The 14202-nt window shown below is 44.0% G+C and overlaps 2 protein-coding genes across 2 annotated transcripts in view; one reads left to right on the forward strand and one right to left on the reverse strand.

Moving 5' to 3' along the window:
• akap6 (A-kinase anchoring protein 6) overlaps nt 1-6749 on the reverse strand; it is an 18222-nt gene extending 11473 nt beyond the window's left edge. The window contains exons 1-2 of the mRNA XM_022764715.1: nt 6544-6749; nt 6164-6335 (exon numbers count right to left, since the gene is read on the reverse strand). Coding sequence (XP_022620436.1) covers nt 6164-6335; nt 6544-6749 — 378 coding nt within the window. The remainder of the gene's footprint in view (nt 1-6163; nt 6336-6543) is intronic.
• A 4198-nt stretch (nt 6750-10947) lies between these two features.
• LOC111236118 (tripartite motif-containing protein 35-like) lies at nt 10948-12643 on the forward strand. The gene is made up of 2 exons (XM_022764730.1): nt 10948-11841; nt 12227-12643. Exons 1-2 carry the CDS (start codon nt 10987-10989, stop codon nt 12302-12304), a joined length of 933 nt encoding a protein of 310 aa, XP_022620451.1. The 5' UTR covers nt 10948-10986; the 3' UTR covers nt 12305-12643.
• The last annotated feature ends 1559 nt before the right edge of the window (nt 12644-14202 follow it).

Below are 14202 nucleotides of genomic sequence, written 5' to 3' on the forward strand. Positions count from 1 at the left end.
CATGGTTAGCTTAGCTTAGCATAAAGACTGGAAGCAGAGGGAAACTGTTAGCCTGGGTCCGTCCGAAGCTCAGAAACACACCTGTCTACTGTGGTTAGTTAGTCACATACACCTTTATTACTAAATCTCATATTCATCATTTTTCATTTCAGCATGAAAAACATGATACAACATGTTATTAGTCAACGTTAGAAGTGTTTATACACATTTTTCATTCTCTTTTTAAGGAGCCAGAATAGTAGTTTCTGTCGGCCAATCAGCTGCCAGTATTTTCCATGACACAGTGCGTGGACACAGTCTGTTCTGTAGATTGGGACAATTAAAAAAAACATGGAAAACTGAGACAAAATGGACGAATTTAACATTTAAACATGTTATTATTACATCGTAAACTCTACATGATGTTCACGTGTTCATTTGTGTTGCTGGTCTTTAGCTAAAATACATTTCTAACTGTTCTAACACAGTATATGCAGATGATTGAGTCGCCAAAACATAGACCTGGATCTTTATATTATCATTCCCTCCTCCTTCAGCCGTGTATTGTAATGTAGAGCTTTGTATTTGTGACAGTGGGACTGTTTCCTCACAGTGTTGTAATACAACACATTCGCCACCAGATGGAGGCGTCACCCAGGGAACGAGCGCTGCGTCCTGCAGCGAGCTCACAGCCTCCACCTGCTCTGGGTGAAACTGAAACACCGCAGCTGAAGATTAAAGACGAGAAAATGATGAGAAAATGAAAATAAATGAGAAGGAGAAGTAAATGTTTAGTTTCACAAACTAACAGAGAAGTCTTATTTTCATCTTTTCAAAATAAAGTTCCCTCCGATTTTACAGAAGGTGTCATTATTTTCTTTCTTTTATGCCATCGCTCGTTCCACATGCACATCACATACATCCATGATATGAACATTCATTACTGCAGCTGCAGCTTTGTTCATTCCTCTGCAGGAAAAACCAGGTTGACCACAGAGGGAATCAGACGCCGAAACCTCCATGTTTCTCACCCTCCTGTGGATCCTGAGGCGAGAGTGGCTGCAGCTACGGGAGGCGTCCCCGCCTCCTCCCGCCGCTGAGCCCTCATTGGAGCGCCACCTGATACCTACGGCTCGCCAACGCACCTCCTGTGGTTGTGGCGTTTATGCTGTTAAACTTTGCGAATCAGCACTGAGGTACGAGTGAGGACATGTGTGGACAGGAGCAGAGGTCTGAGGAGATGCAGGTTTTATTTTCATTTTTGATTGAGAAAACATATTTGGATCTTTGATTTAACAGCATCTGTTTCTCCTTTTTGTTAACCTTTTTTATTATTATTGATTAGATTTGTTCGTCAAACACCAGCATCATTTTTTAAAGAATCATCTGGAGTAAAGAGAGAATAAAGGAGAACATGCGGAACAACCTTCAGCTCAAGCGACAAACAGTTTGTCGCCTGTTTCACTGTTGATTCACATAAAGCTGCTGCTCACTGACTCGGACTGAAGAGCTCAGACCTGACGCCAACAGACCGACAGAGGCGTCAAAATCACACGCAGCATGGACAAAAACCAGAAGGCGTCACGTCTTGTTTTTGTGTTGCATTTTTGTTGTTGTCTCTCTGACTGGACTGAGGCGATCCGCAGCGTCTGTCCTGCTGTCGTTACGTCTCATCGTCCTCTTTGTCTGTGGACGGAGCTCTGACAAGCCGCCCAATCGCAACAGATGAAGCGCAGAAGATTCGATTATTGTCACGACAACACTGACAAAGACTGGGGCGAGGGAAGAAGCTTCATGTCACTCGAACGTCTCCGGCTCCAGATGTGACTTCACACAGCTCATACTGACAAACTCATGAAGCTGCAGGATGAATTCAGAGGGAAGTGAGAATATGGATCTTTATAGTTTATTCTAAATATAAAAAAACACAAAAAACTTGGTGAAAACTGGTTTATAAAGATTCTATTTGCAGCTTTAACAAAAATAATTTCTCTATTTGTTTCTTGTTTGACCTTCCTCTATATTTTCTTTCACGTTCTAGAAGTTAGAGAATATCCTGAGGCGCTGCCGCCACCAGGGGGCGCAACCAGGTGATCCACTGCTCACAGGGTGACTGGACACCTCCAGCTGTTGTTGTAAATCCTCACCTTGCTGCAGTGGTGTACAGGTGTTGTCCAAGAATGCAGCAAAACACAGCCTCGTTACAGAAGACACACACACACACACACACACACACACACACACACAGAGTCAGAATGACATCAGTCACACACACCACAAAGCTGTAGTTGTAACTCTCTCTCACACATACACACACAGTCCTCACTGTCACTTCCCATGACTACACGCACGCACGCACGCATGCACACACGCACACACACACACTATAGAGGCCTCAAAGTTATGTAATCTGAAAACAAACAGATACTTTGTGTGTGTGTGTCTGTGTGTGTCTGTGTGTGTCTGTGTGTGTGTCTGTGTGTGTGTGTGTGTGTGTCTCTGTGTGTGTGTGTCTGTGTCTGTGTGTGTGTGTGTGTGTGTGTGTGTCTGTGTGTGTGTGTGTGTGTGTGTGTGTGTGTGTGTGTGTCTCTGTGTGTGTCTGTGTCTGTGTGTGTGTGTGTGTGTGTGTGTGTGTCTGTGTGTGTGTGTGTGTGTGTGTGTGTGTGTGTTCCTTAACATCTGTCTTTGTGAGGACCAAAGATTGAAGTTGAACAGGTAGAAATAAAAGAAGAGGGATGTAACAGGAAGGTGCTGTTCTGACGGGAAAATAAAGAGCTGAAAATATTCTACACGAAGCTTCACTCAAACAGATGTTTTTAAAAGTGTCTAAAACAGCTGTTTGTAGACACGTAGACACAGATTCCTCCCGACGACACAGAGACGGATCATTTCCTCACAACTGCTCCGGTTTCCCCGAAAAACTTTGTGCAGGAAAAGAGAGAAACGAGATGATGACGCATGTATGAAACTCAGCGTGAGAGTGACTCAGCTACACACAGTCTCTCTCCTCTCTCTCCCTCCACTGTGGTGAGCATCACAGTCTGGAGCTGTTACTGCTGCTGCCGCCATGTTTTATTCAGAGAGGAGAGGAGAGGAGAGGAGAGGAGACAAGGAGGAGGAGGAGGAGGAGGAGGAGGAGGAGAGGAGAGGAGACAAGAGGAGAGGAGGGGAGAGGAGGGGAGGAGGAGGAGAGGAGAGGAGAGGAGAGGAGACAAGGAGAGGAGGAGGAGGCGAGGAGAGGAGAGGAGAGGAGAGGAGAGGAGACAAGGAGAGGAGGAGGAGGAGGAGGAACCCTTGAGCAGCAGCAGCCTGATGAAGAAGAAACATCTGAGTCACTGTAGTTAAAAATACACTCATCAATAAAAGATGTCGCCTGAATCTGAACAGAATAAAACAGCTTATCAGTGAATAAGTGAAACTAGAGCCTCTGTAATGTTTCATGTTTGAAACATTGAACACTGCTCAGGTGTGGAAGTCCTGCATGTCAGATTTTTCCACCTGCACTTGAACGCAGCGTCAGTTACTGCTACTGACTCGTCAGTGAGGAGGAGAGAGGAGTGAACGAATGAGTGAATAATGAAATACAGAAGCTGCAGCTAATGATTATTTTCATTATCAATGAATCAGTGGATTAGTTTCATGATTAATTGATTCGTGGTTTGTTTATATAAAGGAGAACTAGAAAATACACATTTAAGAAGCTGGAGCTAAAGTGTTTAAGGCTCAGCAAGACACTTCATTTTCTGTTGACGGACTTACTGACTCATTGTTTCAGCTCGATGTGACACCAACATGTGTCAACATGTGAATTATAGTGGAGATCCCAACGTTTCTGAAGATGTTTAGATTTAGTTTTAAAACTCTTTCTCTTTAACTCTTTATGTTTACTCCTGTTGTCCACACGAGTCTAAAACGTCTAAAACAGATTTTCAGAAACTCTGCTGGACTTGTTTTATTTTCTATTTTCTAGGGTTGTGTTTATTCTGAAAACTCTGAGGTTGTGTTTTATTTTGAAAACTCTGGGATTGTGTTTTATTTTGACAACTCTGCGGTTGTGTTTTATTTTGAAAACTATGGGGTTGTGCTTTATTTTGAAAACTCTGGGGTTGTGTTGTAGTGTGGACGGACAGAAACTCTACCAGCGGTGTAACATGAGTTAAAAGCAACAACAATAAACAGTGTTGTTGTATTTCAGGCGAGTTTCTCAGAGTCTTCACAGAGGGAATGAATTAAACATGAGGAGGATTGGAGGACTGGGGGACAGGAGGATTGGAGGACTGGGGGACAGGAGGACTGGAGGACAGGAGGACAGGAGGACTGGAGGACTGGAGGACTGGGGGACTGGAGGACTGGAGGACTGGGGGACTGGAGGACAGGAGGACAGGAGGACTGGAGGACTGGAGGACTGGGGGACTGGAGGACTGGAGGACTGGGGGACTGGAGGACAGGAGGACAGGAGGACTGGAGGACTGGAGGACTGGAGGACTGGAGGACAGGAGGACAGGAGGACTGGAGGACTGGGGGACTGGAGGACTGGAGGACTGGAGGACTGGGGGACTGGAGGACTGGGGGACTGGAGGATTGGAGGACTGGAGGACAGGAGGACTGGAGGACTGGGGGACTGGAGGACTGGGGGACTGGGGGACTGGGGGACTGGGGGACTGGAGGACAGGAGGACAGGAGGACAGGAGGACTGGAGGACAGGAGGATTGGAGGACAGGGGGACTGGAGGACTGGAGGACAGGAGGACTGGAGGATTGGAGGACAGGGGGACAGGTCTCTGTCCATGGACCAAACAGAATCAGAGCTTTCTTCTTCTCTTACATAAATCCTGTAGCGATGAAGAGGAGGAGCTCAGTCTGACGATGAAGATGAGTGCTCAGGGTCTGGGAGGCTGCACACTCACTGCAGTTACATAAACACTAAACGGTCAACAGCGTGACTCGTGGAAGCCAGTCGTTACATAACACTGAGGCCGTGGAGAGAAGAAGCATGGCATTATGGGAAATTCAGTGGCTGAGGTTGAATCGACTGATGAGCTACTGTTTTCGTTAATTCAACACGAGGCAGATAAAACGCATCACGTCATGTTTGCATGTGTGTTAGCAGCTGTTCTCCTGGTCACACAGAGGTCACACAGAGGTCACACAGAGGTCACACAGAGGTCACATGGGGAGGCTGCTGGGACAAACAGTCGACCCGCCGGCTCTGGTTCAGTCCATATTCCGACCTTTTTAACTGTGTGGAGATTTATAAAGATCTAAATTTAAATAATCACATTTCAAACGAGCAGTTTTTTTTGTTTTATTTGACTTCCTGTTTGTCCACCTGAGCGTGGTTTTACTGCACCTGCATCACAGACGCTGCGTTCGTCAGATATCGGAGCTGTCGTCACATGTGAGTTGATTCGGTTCCAGAACAAGTCAGACGGTCGTTACTGTTGTCGTTGTTATTGTTAGCAATATTAGTTGATATCATAATTTTGCATTAAGCAGTATTTTGTGCACAAACACTGTAGCAACAGCAATTTATACACAAATAAGACAGACGTGCTAATAAACAGTATATCACTACAGCTTTCACTTCTGTTGACGTGCAGAGCGGCCATCTTGGATTTTGAGGTCGGGGTTGGTGCGGTTCTTGTGACTTTAGAAATCCGGCTTCGTGATTGTGTCTCAGTGAAAGAGTCTGAGAGCCGAGATGTTCTGTTTCCATTTGTTCTTGTTTTTGTTTGGTTTTTAGTTTGTTTCTTTTTCTTTGTTTCTTTTTTCTTTGTTTCTTTTTGTTTGTTTGTTTTTAGTTTGTTTTTGTTTTTGTTTGTTTTTTGTTCTGCTTCAATACAAACACAATGTTTTTTGAAAAATCTATAAACATATTTATAAAAAATAGAAATCTGTTCCAGTTGGAAACTTCAGCTTCTTGGTTGAAACGCGCTCCGTCAGCCTGTGGCCTTTTATCGGCTGGAGGATTTACAACAAGCAGGGACAAGTTCAGTACGAGGACACACCCAACTATGGAGGCAGCAGGGAGAAGAGACGAGAGCGGACCGTGATGTGTCTGCGCACTGCATTGTGGGACGGCTGTGGGTATGCTGAATTAACCAAGATGATGTCACACGCCTTGTTATTTGAAACCAAAGTGACCAGAGCGGTCAGAGAGACACACACCGAGTGTCCACCCTTACCTTGAGCTGCACCAGGTGGACATCCACGTGTCTGTTGTCGCTGTCTTGTCCCACCGAGTGTGTGAGCTGTGTGACTCTGTCGCTGGTCGCTCTCAGCCACGTCTCTATCTCCGGCAGGTGGAGGACGACCTTCCAGTCGGCGCCGGTGTGGAGGGGCGGGGGTTTCTTAGACCTGCAACAACACGTGCTGTGTGTTAGACCAGTGGTCCCTGATCGTTCTGACTTGAGAACCTCTGAAGTGAAGAAGCTGAAAGTATCCAGCGTTTCAGAGGATAAAAGTTCAGGAAAAGACAAATATAATTTGAGAAGCAGAAATAAATACAAAGAGAAAAACATCTGTAAATCATGAATTATCCTCATCATCATGTCTGATTTGTTACCTCCTGGAGGGGTCTTGGCCCAGGTGGCTGGGGCCGGGGCCCAGTGAGGAGGCCTCATCCTGGGACTGATGGTCCAGATCCAGGTTAAGAGGGGCGGCAAGGGAAGTGGAGCTGTCGGGGTCCACGGTTGGGGTGACGGGTGTGATGGAGGTGACCATGGGGGACGGTGGCTCAGGGGCCATGGGCGAGAGAGCTACGATGCTCATGGTGTAAGAGAGGGAGAGACAGGTGCAGGATTCCTAATGTGGGTGGACGAGCTTCATTGGAGTGAACTGGAGAGAGAGAGAGAGAGAGAGAGAGAGACGAAGGAAGAGACGAGAGACAAAGAGAGAGAGAGAGAGAGAGAGAGACAGAGAGAGAGAGACAGGTGAGTTAAAATACAAAAATAAGGACAGAAGCAACAGAGGAAAGAAGGAACAAAGAGGGAAGGAAGGCAGGAAGGAAAGAGGGAGGCGCAAATTAATAATAGAGGGAATAATAAATGGGTGGAATGAGAAAAGAAAAGCAAAAAAAACAAAATAAGGAAGCAAGGAAGGAAGGACAAATGAAAGGAAAGAACAAACGAACAAACAAAAGATTGAAAAATTACTGGGAATGAAAAAAGCAATGAAAGAACAAAGGAGCAAATAATTAACAATAATAATAACAACTAACGATAGTCAAAGAAAGTCACACTGAAGGGAACACGAACAAATCTTATTGGCTGTTAAAGGTCAATACAAGTGAACCTGTTTCAGTACAACGTTTTACTGCTGTCTCTGTGTTCGTGGTGCGTTCAAGTGTCTATATTCTCTATATCTACAAGGACAACCTGATGAAACTGATGAAGATGGATGCATTTTTATATTTCACACTTTAAATCAAAGCACTTCACAATTTTGTCTTTCACCCATTCACACTCACACATGATGGCTGCAGAGCTCTCATGCATCAGGATAAAGTTGGGATTCGATGTCTTGCTCAAGGGCACGTTGCTGTGCAGACAGGAGGAGCCGGGGATCGAACCGCCAACTGTGCAGTTAATAGTTTTAGGCTCAAAGTCTGAATGAGGTTTAGTTCAGGTAAATATTTGGGGCTGGGGAGAGAGAGGGACATTACCCAGGTACCTTGAAATGACTTGACCTCAATCAGAAGGTGTACGTATGTACACACACACACACACACACACACACACACACACACACACACACACACACACAGAACTACCAATGTGTGTGTGCTGTAACAGTCAATTATCTGCACTGGAGGAAAGACAAGCTGGAAATCAATGTGCTGGAGGAGACAGTACTGCTGCTGCTCTCATAGGATGATACACTGTTCTTCAGGCTCTAGACACACACACACACACACACACACACACACACACACACACACACACACACACACACACACACACACACACACACACACACACACACACACACACACAGAACTACCAATGTGTGTGTGCTGTAACAGTCAATTATCTGCACTGGAGGAAAGACAAGCTGGAAATCAATGTGCTGGAGGAGACAGTACTGCTGCTGCTCTCATAGGATGATACACTGTTCTTCAGGCTCTAGACACACACACACACACACACACACACACACACACACACACACACAGAAGCTGTCCTACATCCAAGAACAAAAGCTCACACAGACACAATCCCACATGCAAACGAACAGACACAGCAGAGTCCAGATTAGAGGCAAACTTGAGAAGGAAGTCACTCGGAGAACTTTAAATCTCTGGAGAACAGACAGTGAACAGAGCTGCAGCGACACCAACGTCAGAGTTTACATCACACACTTACACTGATATCTTTCCAAGGCCGACTGACTAAAACATGACGAGTTGGACCATCCCGTGTGGAGATATAATGTGATTTACAGAAACCATGAACTGCATAATTCAGGTCGTGGTTCACTGGAGCCTCATTTCATGTGAATGCAGCATCAAATCTCTTATTAAATCCATATGAAACAACAGGTGTAGTACACTGACTGAGCAGTTCCTTATGATCTGAACCAGATCCAAAACAGAAACCTACTCCAGCATTAATGTTTAAACGCGTGTTTTCCCTCCATCTGAACATCAATCAGGTTTTTAACAGATAAAAACTAGAATTAACTCCTCGTGGTCGTCTGCCTCCTCCACTCAAACTAGTTCCAGGTAACATCCCTGTTTATCCACACTAAAGAGCCTTTTCTGAGGTCACTGTGACCTGTGACCTTTGACCTTTGGCCACCAAATTCTAATCGTTTCACCCTTGAGTCCATGTGAATGTTTGTGCCAAGTTTCCTCAAGGAGTGACTGAGATATTGACGAATGCCCCGGCTGCTGCCGGTGCGGAGGCATGAAGACGCTGTAAATACCAGATTCAGGAGTTCATATATGAATAATCCAGTGAACACACACACTTCTGACTCAGTGTCAGGTTAAATCTCCCCATCAGGATTCAGTCTGTTGCAGTATTTCCACTTCACAAAGCCTCCTGGCCAATAAGAGGTCAGTGAGGAGTGAATGATGAGTCAATCAGACAGCTACAGTTCATCACTGCCCGACCTTTCAGTCTGAGATCTGGAGTCCAACTGACAAAACACACAAACACAGATATAACTTCCACTCCGACCTTCAGGCAGCAGATGAAGTGGTGAACACGTCTGTCCAGTATCACACAGACATGGAGAGTATGAGTCGATCAGGAGTAAATACCTCCTCTCTCCTCCTCAGCAGCTTAATCTCATTACTCCTTCTCTGTAGTTTCCTTCCTCTCAGCTGCTTTTCCTCTTCTTGTCTTCCTGTCTTAAGGAATCAATCAAGACTAAGATAATATCGGACCAATACACCAAACTAAAATATGTGATATAAAATTTCATCATTTAAATTTCATTTCATTTTATCCTATTAGACATTTGTGTTCAATGTCGTCATAATTAGTTATGGAGTTATGGTCAAAAACATGTTTTGCAATGTGACAGTGACCTTGAACTTTGACCTATGACCAACAAATTCTAATCAGTTCATCTTTGAGTCCAAGTGATCGTTTGTGCCGGATGTGAAGAGGTACAGTTAAATATCATATTCAAGAGGTCAATAACTGAACCACTAACATCCAGTCAGCTCATCCTCGAATCCAAGGATGAGCCAAACTTAAAGAAACTCCCTCGAGGCGTTACTGAGGTATCACGCTCATGAGAAAGGGAGGGACTTATAGAACTGTGGAGGTAGTAATGTGGCGAGCTGCTTGAACAGGAACCTCTTTGGAAACCATTTAAGAGATAAAGCTGGTGTTGTTCTATATCAGATTATAAAAGGTGGATATTTGAGGCAGCAGGACGGCATGAAGGGACAACTGTCGCTCACTGATGTGTTTTTAATAGTTTTTGTAATTGATTGTTGATGGAGTTTTTAGAGTGTGAATGGTTTTCATCATGGTTCAGTGTGAAACTTTAATGTCTGTTGATTGAACCCTTCTGGATGACTGAGAATCATGAGGCAGTAAGACTGAGTGAAAACAGTTCAGATCTAGATCTTAGAAACGATGCTGAGCATCAACATTTCATGCATAGCTCAGGTGGAAGCCGAACCAAACATTCAGGACAGATCATTCAGCAGCTTCACAGTGTTCAGGTAGGACATGCAGTGCGTTCAAAAAGTGTTCAGACCCCTTCACTTTTGTCAAATCTCATCATGTTGCCTCATCCTAAAATTAAAAAATTATTTTTTAATTTTTTTCCCCTCATCAATCTCCACTCAACAACCCAGAATGACAAAGTGAAAACAACTTAAGGGGAAAGCAACCCTCTATTTCTAGCTTTTCTTCTGCTGAAGTTAACACAACACTTTCCAATACCGAGTCACTGTAGCATCCAGGCTACCCTAAAGAAGCAGCGCTGCTCAGAGACTGTGTTATAACCTCTTGTATCGTAAACGCAACGAAGTGGTAAGTCAACAAATGTCAATGCTAATGCTGGTGATGTTGCAATAGTCATTCGATTGTTACTTATTCCAAAGAAGTTTGGACTCTTCCGAGAAGTGGCCACCCGACCTAACTGATCAATCAGGGATAAAGGGCCGTGGTAAGAGACATGACCAAGAAACCGGATGTATTGTATGAGGAAGTTGTTTACTGGTATAGTGGTTGATTATCTAAGTAAATCTCCATGTGCGTAATGAGAGAGAAATGCTTGGAATGAAGTCCAACCCTTACCTTCGAATCACCTGAGACAAAACAGGAAACTAACCTAATATATTGTGCAGAGATTAACTTCAGCCAAAACTGAAAACGTCTGATCACAGAGAGGACTAACCAGAGAGGACTAAACAGAGAGGACTAACCAGAGAGGACTAACCAGAGGGATGCTGTACCTGAGAGTGAGCTGTACACAACGAGACTGACTGGTTCGAACTGTTTCAGCCGCCTGCTGTGTCGCCGTCTAATAAACCTTTAAGGAAATGGCCTCTAGACCAGAGGAGGATCTACACTGTCCTGTCTGCCATGAAATCTTCCAAGAGCCTGTCCTCCTGTCATGCAGCCACAGTCTCTGTAGAGCCTGTCTTTGGACATGGTGGACGCAGAAATATCTTTTGTGCCCAGTTTGTAAGACGAGATCTTTACAAAGTGATCCGCCCCGAAACCTGGCACTAAGGAACCTCTGTGAACATTTTTTAAGGGAGAAAACTGAGAGACCTTCAGCGGGCTCTGCAAGTGTCTGCAGTCTGCACTCTGAGGAACTCAGGCTCTTCTGTCTGGATCATCTGCAGCTGGTGTGTGTCGTCTGTCTGCATTCAGAAACACACAAAAACCATAGCTTCAGTCCCATCAATGAAGCTGCGCGGGACTACAAGGGGATACTTAGGGAACTTCTGAAACCCCTACAGGAGAAAATGGAGCTCTTCACTGACATTAAAGGAAACTTTGATCAAACAGCAAAAGACGTTGAAGTTCAGGCACAAGACACAGAGAGGCAGATTAAGGACGCCATCTCGATGCTTCAGACGTTTCTCAAAAAGGAAGAGCAGGAAAGGATGGAGGCGCTGAGCAAGGAAAAGCTGCAGAAGACTAAGATGTTGAAGAGGGAGAGCGAGACTCTAAGCAAAGACACAGCAGCTCTTTCAGACACAATCAGAGCCACAGAGGAGGCGCTGAGAGCTGAAGATATCTCGTTCCTGCAGAGGTACAAGACTGCAGCTCAAACTGTCCAATCTTTCCCACTGAATGATCCACAGCCGATGTCAGAGGCTCTGATAGACGTGGACAAACACCTGAACAACCTGCCCTTCAACATCTTGGACAGTATGAAGAAGGAGGTAACCAACACTATGGACGCCAAAATGTTGCTCCAGGACCCACTGTTGTCTCTGGGGGCCAGTGTATCCAGGCTGAGAGCCAGAGACAGACGGTCCTACTGTGGTACCGAATTCAACAGTACATCCCAGAGTAGAGAGCTGTCCCTGGCTATCAAAGAATCTTGTGCCACAACAGCAAAGAGGAATTCACTGGCACTGAACTATGAGCCAAGATATCAACAATACAGAGATCTGTCAACTGAAAGATCAAAGCCGCCGCCGCTGTCGCCACCGCTGCTGCCGCCCCACATACCTGAAAGAAGACAGCCCCGCCCCCCCCCTCACACCCAGCACCCCGAGGACAGACTACAGCCGACAAGCACCCGACCTACACCCGCTTCAACAGGCGTTAAGAGGAACCCCTTCGTACTCAGTTCCTTCCGCAACAACAGGTGAAATTATCGGTTTGAGGCTCCACAGCTGAAAAAACTCGCAGGTCTGATCTCAACTTACAAAGCACTTTAGAAACTCACCAACACAGAATCAGATCAAAGTGAAACTAGCATTTACATTCTGTTCAAATGAATTTCATGAATGTGTTTTTGCAGTTAGCTTTAGCTTTAGCAGCTAAAGAGCTAAACTGTGGTTCTGTCCAAAGCACTACTCCATTCATTCTGCTCTGTCGGTTATTTCTTAATCAAATGTCACTTTATCTAAAATAGTCTTTAGATTCAGATTTCAAATATTTTTGGTGACAAGGGACCTAAGACCTAAGTCTTTTATTATTATTATTATCATTATTATTACTATGATTATTATTCTTTCTGTGGTTTCATATGAACAAATTAAACACCTGATGACACAACACCAACATCGTTAAAGAATAAAGTGAATAAATTTAAGAATAAATTTACTGAATGTGGTTTAATTACCATCATCATTATCATCATCATGGGGCAAAGTGTTGAGTGTACGGTACTGAGCTGATATATGTAAAGACCGGTTTAACATGTAGAGTTTAGACTAGAACCTGGAAACAAACCACTTATCCAACTACATTGATTCTGCAAATACTTAATCCAAACTAATCTAAATAAGAACGGTTACAAACCATGTTTCTATGAGCTTTAATTCACGATTTTACACAAGATTCTGCTTTTGGCACCAAGAGAATAATTAAAAAACCTGCCAGGAATAATGAAATAACACGTGAAATCAGACCAAGAAGCTAAAACTCAAACTGGTTTTCACAAAATACAGAAGAAAAGAAACAGCGCACACATCCACACTGTACCTCTCCATCTGGCTGCATCTAAAGAATAATCCACAGATGGAGTAATCCAGACGGTTCCATATGTGGGGGCAGATCAGACATGTGTTCAGATGACAACAAACTCTCTTCCTGTTTCTCCTCCGTCACTGTTTATCCTCCACTCCACTCTTCCCTCCGTCTGCATGAAGGAGACAAAACCTCTCCCTCCTTTTCTTTTTCGTCCACTCACCAGTTTGTTTTCTCACTTTCCCTCCACCGTCTCTCTCTCTCTCTCTCAGACATTCAGGCTGTCACAGCATGGCACCACACACACACACACACACACACACACACACACACACACACACACACACACACACACACAGCCCATGCGTGTCCTCCCCTTCATCTCAGCTGTGGTTTTAAATCCTTTTAAGAACGAGCAGACGCAGCGAACAGACAAATAAAATGTTTTATTCATATTCTCTTTTCTCTGCATAAAATATGCATCCAGCTCTCGTTCAGCCGCTCTGCAGGTTTCAGCCTGATGTGTAAAAACATCACACACACGGGGAAATGTCTCGTGTTCATTTCCTGAATTAAAAAGTTATGATAAAATAATTTGTGAATAAATATATATTTGGCACATTGATCTTGAAGTCTGATATGAATGATGAAATAAACTAATGAAAAACATCAGAGTAAACAGAAGAATAAGTACTTATTAATGCCTATGATAAATGAACTACAATAGTTTCTTTACTTTTAATGAAATAAAAACTTCATAAATTAATGAATCAGTAGTTTACAGCTTTTTAATTATCATATTAAAAGTTGAAGATGTTCACTAGTGTCTAAATAAAAGATCAGGTATAAAACCATGACACCAGAATATAAATCAAATAATCGTCAGTATGTGTTTGGTGTTTTGTGATCTGCAGAGAAACACAAAGATTAAAGATTCACAAAAAACAAAGTGAAATAATAAAGTTTAAGTGTGAACTGATGAATGTTTCTCCTCCTCTGATTTACTGTGAAGTTCAATGACAAAAAAAAAAGAAAAGACAAATTATGAACATGGCAAAGGAAATGAACACACACACACACACACACACACACACACACACACA

Source organism: Seriola dumerili, unplaced genomic scaffold, assembly GCF_002260705.1.
Source record: "Seriola dumerili isolate Sdu_G_001 unplaced genomic scaffold, Sdu_1.0 BDQW01000565.1, whole genome shotgun sequence".
Taxonomy (NCBI): Eukaryota; Metazoa; Chordata; class Actinopteri; order Carangiformes; family Carangidae; genus Seriola; species Seriola dumerili.

Bases quoted from the DNA above. Each gene is read 5' to 3' on its own strand.
- LOC111236118 (XM_022764730.1), top strand. From the start codon at position 10,987: ATGGCCTCTAGACCAGAGGAGGATCTACACTGTCCTGTCTGCCATGAA. The intron at 11,842-12,226 runs GTAACCAACACT...CCGCTTCAACAG, and splicing joins TGGACAGTATGAAGAAGGAG to GCGTTAAGAGGAACCCCTTC.